This window comes from Xyrauchen texanus, chromosome 5 (assembly GCF_025860055.1).
Source record: "Xyrauchen texanus isolate HMW12.3.18 chromosome 5, RBS_HiC_50CHRs, whole genome shotgun sequence".
Taxonomy (NCBI): Eukaryota; Metazoa; Chordata; class Actinopteri; order Cypriniformes; family Catostomidae; genus Xyrauchen; species Xyrauchen texanus.
In genome coordinates this window covers 14,150,779-14,163,864 of record NC_068280.1, presented here as the reverse complement: position 1 = coordinate 14,163,864, position 13,086 = coordinate 14,150,779, and the positions used below count along the sequence as shown (strand labels likewise).

The following is a 13,086-nucleotide window of genomic DNA, read 5'->3' as shown; positions in this document are numbered from 1 at the left end:
ACCAGAGGTGAGCCTGAGACATTGCATGGAGCAGACTGAAGTTTGGCTGTGATGTGGCATGGAGCAGTGTCAGGTATGGCTTTGAATTGGCATGGAGCTGACTGAGTCGTGGCTACGACATGGCATAGAGCAGGCTAAGGCTTGGCTGTAACGTGGGACTCTGGCTTGGTGGCCATGACATGGGACTCTGGCTTGGCGGCCATGATGTGGGACACTGGCTTGGCAGCCATGATGTGGGACTCTGGAAATGACGAAGACGATGATGTGTGATGAACCCAAGTGCAGTTTATTATCAATTGTGAAATCCAAATCCCATTTGTCCAAACATGAACAAAATACAAAAATATGAACTTGACGTAACTTGACTTGACTAAACTTGACATGAACAATCCTACAATGTTACATTCACAATACCTGACAATGGACAATGGCAAACACGAGGCTTAAATACATGGACAAGGGATAAGCATCACAATGATAACCAATGACAAGACAGAACTGATAACAAGGTAACAAGACAATAAACCAATGAAAGCAAGACACATGAACATGGATTTAAACATGAAATCACTTTACCAACGAACCACATGACATGAAACAGAAACAGGAACAAAACCTTAAAAAAAAGACATGAAAAACATAAACAAATACACACAACCCTGACAAAAGATCACTAAATCTGTACATCTTAGAACTGAAAGAGAAACTGCTGAATTGTGTGATGGAGACAAGTATTGTTGTTGTTCTTGTGAATATTAAGAGAGCAGCATAAATAAGACAAGTTCTTCTGTAGAATTACAAACAAAACTTTTTTATTATAACTTCAGACAACTTAGAAAAACACAGACGACACAAAAAGTGATTGACTTGATTACAATGTATATTCACAATGCTCTTTGTATTTTTGCTACTTTTTTCTGCTAATATTTACATTCAATATTTACATGAAAGTGGAAATGAAAAAATGCTTGCCACAGTATGTTTAATAGTAATAACAATACTACTATAAATAGCAATGAATATATATGTACATTGCAATGGCCGAAAGGACAGATAACAAAACAGCAAAGAATAAAATCATTAAATAAAGTACAAACTGAGGTGTTAGGTGTGGTTATCATGTGTTTACAATACAAAAATACAAATTAAGAAAATAAAAAGGTTAATGCTCAGCAGAATATGATGCTAAATGTTGAAGTTTCAGAGACCTTTGTCATTTCAGTAAGATAAAAATTAACTTTGATGAGAGTTTTTGTTCTCTGCACACTTTTTATCATCTATTTGGCTTCTTATAGCTTAATGTTTTCATTATATTTTCTGCGTGTAGTAGAGATAGGTCACTACAGGTGTGAATGAGATTGATGTTTTACTCCCTTCAAAGCACAAGTTGCCCAGTTTGCCTGTTTTTCAATCTTGATAAAATTGATGTATGGCTAAAAGACACCAAAAAGCATTAAAACTTTTAACTGGTCAAAACTTTTTAATCTACTTTCAAACCATTAACAGAAAAACTCCTGCAGAATATGCATACAAAAACTAGTGTTCTTCTGTCACAGTCATGACATATTAGTATGCAAAACAAACAAAGCAAATTTCATCTGCTACCAAGAGTGGCTCTGTACCAAAGGTAACATTTTCATGTTTTATACACTGAACACATATCGCATAATACATTACATCACATCAGTTAAAGCATTCTTTATGTGGTGTTTAACGTGGCTGTACCATGTAAATATTTTCATTGAGCACCTTCACAATTCCTCATATGCCACCTAATATTGTACAACCCTACCTAGATGCCCACTGATGGGCCGCCTCAGCAGACGGACAGAGCTGGCGGGCCCTGCCTCTGCTGGGTTTTCTTGAGCAGCTGGATACGGTTGTGGCAGTAGAATTTAACAGCTCTCCAATCTCGGCAGTTAGTGACCAGCAGAGGGCAGAGCGCCAGACAGCGTTCACAATCTGCTTTTGCAGGCACACGCAGCTCCATGATGTTCTGCACCAGGTGGGACTCCACAGCTGCCCGCTCTGCCTCAGACCAAGGGCGCTTCAGCACACCACGTTTACCTGAGAGAGAGAGAGAGAGAGAGAGATGACTATGTATGTTAATCATTATTCCTGTGCAAACACTGGTTAGGCTCTCCCCCAGGCCACACACACACACACACACTGAGGTTAATGAGCCAGTATTGTGCTGAAGGTCTCAGGCCTATACCTCTAGCCTTATGGCACATGTTATTGCAGACTGAACTTCACCAATGACCAGGTAAAGCCCCACACAGTACTGCTTTCCTGCTCCATCTCAGATTTCAAAAGTCTTAACGGTACAACACTATCTTCAGATGGTGTTTTTTTGAGACTGGCAGAAGTGGTTGAGTCTGGCAGACGTTCTAGAATGGCTAACATTGCTTACATCACCTTTGATTGAAATAAATTGTGGATATAAAAGTAGTCAATTAAATTTGCAGGTTAAAATCTGTACTACTCCTATAAACACAGGTGGACGTTCCATCAAACCAGCCAATAAGATTTGCGGTGAGTGGTTTGAGAAGGTGTTTTCCAATTTTGAGTGCTATGTGCATCAGACGGTAAGAGCATGGACTATGTGAGCTTGCCATCTGAGGTTGAGACTACCTCATGCCAGTGATATCCTTAAGCCTTGGAACTGAGGTGTAAAAAGAAATACTTTCACACTTTTATGAGACAGTCATACACTCAGACTCACCAGGCTTAGGCTGTCCTGAGGTCCTTTTAAGTCCTGATGAGAGCGGAGAGATGCTGCTCATCTTCTTGGGTCGGGGCGATTTGCTGTTGCTTGTTGTTTTCTTCATCATGATGGTGGTTGTTGGAGAAGCTGCCTTCAGTTTCTCTTTACTCTGCTCAACATCTGACTCCTCTGACAGCGAGTCTGCAGAGTTCCCTGACAACACTGAAATGAGCGGGCAGAGGTGTTACAGCAAGTTACTACTAATTATGACTGTTGTGTCCAATGCTCTTATTTATACCTGAAATATCTTTGTTTTTGTTTTTTTATCCCCCATTCTACCAATTTGGAATGCCCAATTCCAACTACTATGTAGGTCCTCGTGCTGGCACGGTTACAATGCGGGTCGCCTCAGTGTCTGAGACCCTCAATCCACGCATCTTATCACGTGGCTCGCTGTGCAAGACACTGTGGAGACTCACAGCATGTGGAGGCTCATGCTACTCTCTGCGATCCACGCACAACTTACCATGTGCCCCATTGAGAGCGAGAACCCATAATCATGACCACAAGGAGGTTACCCCATGTGACTCTACCCTCCCTAGCAACTGGGCCAATTTAGTTGCTTAGGAGATCTGGCTGGAGTCACTCAGCATGCCCTGGATTCAAACTCGCAACTCCAGGGGTGGTAGTCAGCATCAATACTCGCTGAGCTACCCAGGGCCCCCAAAATATCTTTGTTTTCTCTTTTTTTTTAGATTTGGTCACTTCATGCATTGTTACTAATCAGACAGCTCTTGAATCATGAAAATACCAAGTGTACATGCCGCCCAAGAACAGTGTACATTGATCTGGTCTCTCAACTTTCTCAAACTTTCAACATTATAATTTTGCCACCCAATATTAACATTATCACGGAAGATACATTTATGTTGCCAAGTGTATTGTATGGAATGTGCATATACAATCAGATAACAATCCATCAATCAAGATGCATAAAGTGACTAAATGTAAAAATCCCCTTTGGCTCAACAAATCACACTTACTCACCATCTAACTCCAGACAGATATGATGCAAACTCGTTCCTCGGAACAAGACGCCATCTCTCTCTCCACATAGTACCACCCGACCAATCAGCCCCATCAGCCCAGGGTTCTGTCCAATGGTTGCACAGTTTTGAGTCACATGATACTCTTTCTGAAGGAAGCTTTCCAATCTTTCTATGACAGCCCCTTGCTGCCCCTCCTCCTCTACTTCATTTAACAACAGCAACTGTGTAAGTATCGCCACCTGCCTGCGTACACTCATCTGTGTTAGAGCCCGTGGGTGCCAAGTACCACTGGACCGGGCTAGGCTGCGCAGTAAGTCTGTTCCTCTCAGCGGAGTGGCTGGAGAATGGAATGGCCGGGCAAAGACGTAGGGATTCTGGGGATCAATGCCTACACTGGCACGTGTCTGCAGAAGCATCTCCAGACAGGCTTCAGAGTGCGGTGGAAGGATGAGAGGCTGCACGCGGCCCCTCTTCCCCTGTACCCCGACACGAGGGAGATGGGGGAGGACCATCCGCTCAAAGGGTGAGAGTGATGCCTCGAGTGGAGTGAGAGCTGGCGGGGCTCCGGGCGGCACAGGGATGGGGATCTGGGGTGTGACGCGGGCCTGGTACTCAGAGATGGTGAGTTTGGAGACTTCACATTCACGGCGACGGTTGTAGAGGATGAGAAGTGCCAGGCTGGAGTGACAGAGGAGGCGCCAGGCCTCGGCCGACTGGGGTGAGTGAGAGAGAGAGATGAAGGCAGAGTGCTGCAGGCGCCGCAGGTACAACACCAGGGAGGAGAGGGAGGATAGAAGAGGTAGCATGTGGGGATGATGCGAACTGGGAAAAGAGAAAAAGTAGAGAATTAGATAAATGACACAGAATATACAGAGCCCCTTAGAGGACAGGGAGGGAATTACATTTTTTTTTTATGTAGTTTTGTGTTTCCATTAGGGCTGTCAATTGATAAAAAATGTTAATCTAATGAATTACACGGTGTCCCGATTAATTAATCACGATTAATCGCATATACAAATATTTGGTGAGAAAGCCCCTCATATAACAATAATGCAATATATAATGATTATGCATATTTATATCAATATATAATTATACATAGTTATCTTTAAATATTAAAAAATTATATATATATAAAATATTCAGATAATTAAAAATGTAAGCTTTACATTCCTATAGCAGAAGAGTTAATCATTGATAAGGCCATACAAAAAGCGGCTTTAGAATACAATGTATTGTTTACTAACATATAATTGATCATAAGTCAATCATTGGCATACAGTTCACAGCGATCCATTTCACAAGTGAATTTGTGGAGATTTATTATGAGGGCTTGTTTAAGGGCCCGTCAATTTACACCTGCGTCAGACATCTCGGGTGTGTTGCGTCATAAACATAAAATGTTTAGGTCACTGGCACAAGTTAAATATAGTTTAATACTCAATCTTTAAACACCTCTTGAGATCCCTTAGATCGCATTTGCGCTCCTTTGAGTGTTTTGAACGCAAGAATGTAACGCATGTTTGTTGTTCTGACTACTGAAGTGTTTTCTTCACTGTATAAACTGTGCATTGCTCATACAGCTGAAATTTCACTTACTGCCCTCTGGAGTAAACAGGTGGTACTAAAAGCTTGCATTTCTCAGGAATCTTCCTTATTATGGTCTGTGGGCATGCGATTAAATGCGCTATTTTTTTTAACGGGTTAATTCAGTACAATTAATTTGACAAAATAACGCGTTAAATAAATTTGCGCAATTAATCGCATGCTCACAGACCATAATAAGGAAGATTCCTGAGAAATGCAGCCATAAGTTTTCACACAATAGTTCAACTGGTATGTGTAGTAAAACCATAAGCACAAAATTTACCACAGTAATTTACAACAATTTACTGTGGTATAACCATGTTTTTTATTACCATAGTTTTTTGAAAAAGATAAAGTTCTTCAAGATTACTTGAAAATTACAGTCAGGTATGTAAGAACATGGTTGGAACTAAACTCTGAAAATAACTTTAGATGACTAACCTTGATAAGTCTGTATTATCCTCTGCTCCATTTTCTTCCTCTCTACCTCCATTCTCCTCTCCATCTTTCAGTTGCTCTGACTCCGGCTCATTCACCTGCGCCACAAACACTGGAGTTGGCACTTTCTCTTCTTTCATATTCTCAAAAATATCTACAACCTCTTTCTCTTTTTTCACTCTTCGCCCTGCTATCCTGGGGGGAGTCACTGGAGTAGGTGGGCTCCTTTTTAGCACAGACACTGGAACACCTCCCCTTCTGGTTGGGGTCGTCGGGGGCAGGGCAGAGCTTTTGCGAGTAGGACTAGAGAGAGCAGGGCTTTTTCTGAATGGAGACAGTGAAGTAGGGGGAGGAGACTGTGGTGCTCCCACCACCACACCTGGCACAGGAGTCTCTTGGGAATGCTTGCTGTAAGGAGATGATGATGGGAGGGAAGCCTCTAGATGAGGAGGATTGCTAGAGGAGTGCACTTGCTTCAGGGCAGAGCGAATTTCTGGTTGGTGGGCGTGGTGCTTTGCCAGATGCCGTGGGAGAGATCGGAAGTGACGGCCGCAGTAAATACAGCACTGTTTCTGTGCCATGGCACTCTGTCCACGACCCACTGCCACACTGACACTATTAACAGGAACTCCTGCAGGCGCCGGGCACTTAAACACAGGTCTGCAAGGAGCAGAGGGCTGCAGAGGGGAGGACGGGAGGGAGCAAGAAAATAAGGGAGGATGATTGGGGATTATCTGAGGTGGTTTTCTTTTGGTATGTGCGGCCGGAGAAGTGGGGGCTTTATTATTCTGATGATGGTAAGGTGTTCGCATATGCAGCTCTCTATTGGCTTCATCCGAGTCGCGGTCACTGGGCTCTGAGTGAGAGAGAGGAGAGGAGGAAGGAGAGAGAGACCAGGAAGGGGTGAGGTATTCCGACACAGGAAGAGAAAGTGGCACTGGAGCGGACTCCTCCTCCTGAGAGAGAGAAAAACAAAACACATATTCATCTACAGTACAAGATGTTTGCATCATCTAGTAAGCATCACATTCTAATTATTATGTACAAACATCTTATAAACATCTTAAAAAGATCAGATTTGCATACTGTACATTCAAAATCTTTCAAATGCTAAATGTCATTCTAAAATTTGAAATGAAAATTCTAGAGATGTTCAGGTGATGAGCAAAACTCAATTAATTAAATCTTAAAACAGACTTCTGGGCAAGGTTTATGTGCCAAGGTAAGTTTTGAGTTTTTAATAGAGTTTTAATTTTTATTTCATTTCCATTTTCAAATAATTAATCTGTTTAGTTTCAGTTATTTTGCAAACGGTGTTTGTTAGTTTTAGTTTAGTTTTTCAATTAGTTGTAGTTTTTCTTTTAGTCTATAATATACACTGCCAGGCCAAAAAAAAAAGTCGCTGTTAGGATTTAAATAAGCAGATACTTAAGAGCATATGATTGGATCATTATTGCAGTGATTAATATGTTTCAGCTGGCAACAATTTTTTTAACCCTAACTGATGCAGTGTGTAGATTCTAATTTCTTAAACAACCATTTCGGAAGACGTATCACGTGGTCATGCTAATGTGTTTCAGAAGGAGCAAATTATTGGCTTGCATCAAGCAAAGAAAACAACTAAGAATATTTCTGAAATCACTGGAATTGAGTTAAGAACTGTCCAACGAATTATTAAAACTTGGAAGGATAGTAGCGAACCATCAGCTTCATGGAAGAAATGTGGTCGGAAAATCATCTTGAATGATCATGATCGGAGATCACTAAAACGCTTGGTGAAGTCACATCGTAAATGAACGACAGTAGAACTCATGACTCACAAGATCTTGGCCAAATATTAATGCAACTCTGGATGGAAGTAAATGTTGTGATGTTGCATAAGGTTGTCGAAACAATGCCACAACGAATGCACACTGTAATCAAAGCTAAAGGCAGTCGAATTAAATATTACACTATGCAACTTTTTTTTTGGCCAGACAGTGTATTTTAGTTAAAACATTTTATTTAAAATTTAAATTTTATTTACACAGGGTTTCACTATATAGGCATATAGGCATAGTATAATAGTATATATATATATATATATATATATATATATATATATATATATATATATATATATATAGTTTCTCCAGGGATGCTTCTGTATTAGACACTGGAAATGTCCTGCCCCTTACTAAAACAGAAAATATATTTGGTAAGCAAATATCCAACTGCGTCTGAAATGAACGCTCTGATTGGTGTATCAGCTTAGTCCGACTGTCTGTCTTGCCAGTGCTCCCTAGTACATCTCCCTGCATGTTTAGAGAGAATCTCTGTAAATGTTTTAAAATAATAATAATAATAAAACACAATTCACTCAACGGTGCTGCGGCATTGCATTGTTAGATTGAAAAAGTTCCGGGTCAAAAGCTTGTTGTTCTGGTGGCCACGAGTATCATTAGTTATTTCAGGTGGGCATACAAAAAATCCTAAAACAGATAGAGGGCATACGACGTATATATGCCCTAGACTACACGATCAGAAGCTGTTTCTCTGATTTTCTCTCATTACCTCTACAAGGCACTAATCCCTCTTGTTTGAACATGTCTTGTGATGGAACAAGCGCTTGTCTTGTGTTTTTCAGCATTTATGAATGTTAAGATGAGTGGAAGAAGAAACAGTTCACATCCTGCACAAGTATTTGCTAATCTAGCCTAATCCATTTTATTTCACTTTGAAGCTTAAGATTATTGTTTGTGGTAACCAAATAATAATGTCCCTAGTTAAAAAAAAATAAATAAATGATTTAGAATCTATATTTTTGTGCGAGGATCGCTATTTTTGATACAACATCAGTATCGGAAGTATCAATACTTAAGGATCGATCCGCCCATCCCTAAACCACACTCAGGCTTGACACTAGCAACAGCACAAAATTATGATGCGTTCTTGCGTTCAAACAAAAAGTTTTACTACGATGCAACCTAAAATTGTTGTGTTTATGAAATAGGATGACCAAGCCGTGTTCCGCATCCTGACTGAGTTACAATTGTAATGCCTTTTGTCCCAATAATTAGTCTTAGCTACAGTTTGATTACTTTAACGCTACACTACAGATATGTTTTTGGTTCAACAAAATTCCATTATTGATTGAGTACATACAAAATCAGTGTTCAAAACAATGTCCTTGCCTTACCCAGATTCACAAAGTTAAGCCTACAAAAATTATTTGTATGAGTCGGTCAGTCACACAGTTCCGGACAGCATCACAGCAGTCTAGATGGATGTTTATCTGTTAACTGTTTGGCGAAGTTGCTTACTTGCTATAATGTTGGATATGTTTTATGGTAGGGTTCTTGAAGCTAACATTGCTAACACTGGAGTTGATGCTCTGATGCGAATCATGAATGACACTTTACGATTGCTGAAGGAAAGTGGATAACCACAGTATAACGTCAGATAAATATTGTGGAGGATGAGAGTTTAAGAGATTTAATTCCCACTGCAATGAATACTAAATCTATGGGGACTAAATCCATCTTTACACAGTAAAGGTGGCACAGGAGTTGCATCTGAAGTGGCAGTTGGATGAAAAGAGAGCAGGAATAAATGCATTTACACAGCAGTTGCAAATGCATAAATAATGTTATGAGATAATATTTTAATTGTAAAATTACGAGATATATATAGAGAATATAGAAATGTTAAATGGTTGAAAATATTAATGAATACTAATAATTTAAATAAGTCAACCTCCCAATTACACTTTGGTGTAATTTTAGTGCATTTCTATTTTTATACTGTGGAAGGCTTTGTTTGTAAAATAATAATAAAGCAGTATATTGTTACATATTGTTTTGCTTTCTATCCTAAGATGGAAATAAATGCATTTTGACAGGAAAATAAGTACATATGGTGTCAAATTTCCAAATTGGGCCCAAAGTGTCAATATTTTGTGTGGCCACCATTATTTTCCAGCACTGCTTTAACCCTCTTGGGCATGGAGTTCACCAGAGGTTGCCACTGGAGTCATGACGACATCACGGAGCTGGTGGATGTTTAAGACCTTGTGCTCCACCACCTTCCATTTGAGGATGCCCCACAGATGCTCAATAGGGTTTAGGTCTGGAGACATGCTTGGCCAGTCCATCACATTCACCCTCAGCTTCTTTAGCAAGGCAGTGGTCCTCTTGGAGCGGTGTTTGGGGTCGTTATCATGCTGGAATACTGCCCTGCGGCCCAGACTCCGAAGGGAGGGGATCATACTCTGCTTCAGTATGTAACAGTACATGTTGGCATTCATGGTTCCCTCAATGAACTGTAGCTCCCCAGTGCCAGCAGCACTCATGCAGCCCCAGACCATGACACTCCCACCACCATACTTGACTGTAGGCAAGACACACTTGTCTATGTACTCCTCATCTGGTTTCCGCCACATACGCTTGACACCATCTAAACCAAATAAGTTTATCTTGGTCTCATCAGACCACAGGACATGGTTCCAGAAATCCATGTCCTTAGTCTGCTTGTCTTCAGCAAACTGTTTGCGGGCTTTCTTGTGCATTATCTTAAGAAGAGGCTTCCTTCTGGGACGACAGCCATGCAGACCAATTTGATGCAGTGTGCAGCATATGGTCTGAGCACTGACAGGCTGACCCCCCACCCCTTCAACCTCTGCAGCAATGCTGGCAGCACTCATATGTCTATTTCCCAAAGACAACCTCTGTATATGACGCTGAGCACGTGCACTCAACTTCTTTGGTTGACCATGGCGAGGCCTGTTCTGAATGGAACCTGTCCTGTTAAACCGCTGTATGGTCTTGGCCACCATGCTGCAGATCAGTGTCAGGGTCTTGGCAATCTTCTTATAGCCTAGGCCATATTTATGTAGAGAAACAATTCTTTTTTTCAGATCCTCAGAGAGTTCTTTGCCATGAGGTGCCATGTTGAACTTCCAGTGACCAGTATGAGGGAGTGTGAGAGCGATGACACCACATTTTAACACACCTGTTACCCATTCACACCTGAGACCTTGTAACACTAATTTGTCACGTGTCACCGGGGAAGTAAAATGGCTAATTGGGCCCAATTTGGACATTTTCACTAAGGGGTGTACTCACTTTTGTTGCCAGCGGTTTAGACATTAATGCCTGTGTGTTGAGTTATTTTGAGGGGACAGCAAATTTACACTGTTATACAAGCTGTACACTCACTATACATTGTAGCAAAGTGTCATTTCTTCAGTGTTGTCTCATGAAAAGATATAATCAAATATTTACAAAAATGTGAGGGGTGTACTCACTTTTGTGAGATACTGTATATATATCCTATCTGTCACTCACTCGACATTGTGTCAATGAAGTGACACTAGGGGTCACTCTTGGGAGCCCGAGACACTTCTGATCTTTGATAAAATGTCAATGGAATTGGTGAGTGGTATTTGCATGCCACTCCCCCAACATATGGGTATAAAGGAGCAGCCGTGCGAACCGCTCATTCAGATTTTCTCTTCAGAGCCAAGCGGTTGCTATTCATTGAGCTGAATTCCCACGGCTTCCATTCACATCTGCTGGATTCTGACGGCGACTTCTCCCCTCTCTGCTCTGATGCACTGCAGAGATCGCCCCTGGGCACTTCGGCAGAACAAACTAAAAGAGTATATTCTAAAAGAGTATAAATCCTTAAAGAGTATATTCTAAAAGAGTATAAACCCTAAAAGAGTATATTCTAAAAGATTACACACGGAAACATCTTTTTAAAGATGTGTCTTTTTAAAGATGCCTTTCCATCTGTGTGTTATTCCTGGTTGCGTTTGTTTTCTCTCTCGCCTTCTGATGGCCACGATCCCACTGCAAGAACATGACCATGGCAACGTTGCGGTCGCAGCTTGCCTTCGAAAAAAAACAAGCCACCCCAGCGGTTCCCCGCCTCGGTCCTTCTACCTACGGGTATGACGCCAGCGTGGCAAGCACTGGGGGCAATTTGGGGAACTCAATGGGACCATCTCTGCGTATTATTTCCCCACGGACCTCCCATTCCCCAGCATGCTCATTTGCCCCGATCGGGCTTCCGGATGAGTGCGCCGGCTCGTCTCAGGGCAAGCTTGACCTCTTGTTCGGGGCCCGCGATGGTGATGAGCTATTGAGGTCAGCATCGGAGAGCGGGCTCATCCAGTCGGATGCGGAAGCCTTGGCTGGGCTTCCCATCTAGGGTACGGTCGCCCAGTCAGAGGCTGATGCGGAAATGACAGACATGCTTTCCCGGGCAGCTGCGAGCGTTGGACTAGAGTGGAACCCTCTGCTCTCCCCTGAACCCTTGCAGTTCGATGATTGGTTCCTGGGCCCACGGAGCCGCTCACAGCCACACCCCGCCCCAGTTCTTTTCTTCCAGGAAGTGCATGAGGAGCTGACAAGGTCGTTGGAGGCACCTTTTACTGCCTGGTCCTGATCTTTCAGCTCCTCCACCCCCACTACCCTTGATGGCCAATGCCTACGGTGCCGCAGGACAAGCCGCCTCCGCCCTGCACGCCATGGCTCTCCTACAAGTCCACCAAGCCAAGGCACTGAAAGAACTGCACAAGGGTAGTTCCGCCCGGGATTGATGCAGGAACTGCGCTCGGCGACTGACCTCACCCTCCGGGTGATGAAGGTCACAGCGTGGTCTCTCAGGCGGGTGATGTCCACCTTGTTGGTCCAGGAGTGCCACCTTTGGCTCAACCTGGTCGAGATGAGAGAGACTGACGAGGCACAGTTCCTTGACGCCCCATTTCCCAGGCTGGCCTATTCGGCGACACCGTCGAGGACCTTGCCCAGCAGTTCTCGACAGTGAACAGACAGAGGCTATCCAACAGACAGAGGCTATCCAACACATCCTCCCCTGACGCGGCTCAAGATCCCGCACCCCATCTGTTCGTCGCCAAGGGCGTCCTCCTGCGGCAACTGCACCAGCTCCGCCGTGGCCCACCCCCGCCCCCTGTCGAGCCCCCCGCAGGAAGCAGATGCCACCTGTTTCATGGCCGGCCGGCAAGAAGGCTTCGAAGCGCCTCTGAGATTGGCGACACGGGGATGAAGAACCTGCTGTTCCGGGGCTGGTGAACAGACCACTCCATCCGGCGGTGGAGGGCCGGGAGGAGAATCTTTTCCATCCACCATTCAATTTTGGCAGGTCCAGCGTTCCAGCGGAATTAAATAAAATTTTTTCAAGTGAACTAAGTGAAAAAAGTGACGAAACTGTAAGGTAGAGGCTTGATTTTACCATCTTGAATTTACTGGATAGTGAAAAGTGGGTGTTCACCGAATTGGAGCTAAAGCTGAACGTGAGTTT

At 42.9% G+C, this 13,086-nt stretch overlaps 1 protein-coding gene across 2 annotated transcripts in view; it reads right to left on the bottom strand.

Annotated features, from left to right (window-relative positions):
- Nucleotides 1–773: 773 nt before the first annotated feature.
- si:dkey-117m1.4 (uncharacterized) overlaps nucleotides 774–13,086 on the bottom strand; it is a 54,679-nt gene continuing 42,366 nt past the window's right edge. For both annotated transcript variants that reach the window (XM_052127487.1, XM_052127488.1), the window contains 4 exons: nucleotides 5,785–6,737; nucleotides 3,755–4,578; nucleotides 2,726–2,929; nucleotides 774–2,067 (listed from right to left, as the gene is read on the bottom strand). In XM_052127487.1, coding sequence (XP_051983447.1) covers nucleotides 1,817–2,067; nucleotides 2,726–2,929; nucleotides 3,755–4,578; nucleotides 5,785–6,737 — 2,232 coding nt within the window. In that variant the 3' untranslated portion in view covers nucleotides 774–1,816. The remainder of the gene's footprint in view (nucleotides 2,068–2,725; nucleotides 2,930–3,754; nucleotides 4,579–5,784; nucleotides 6,738–13,086) is intronic.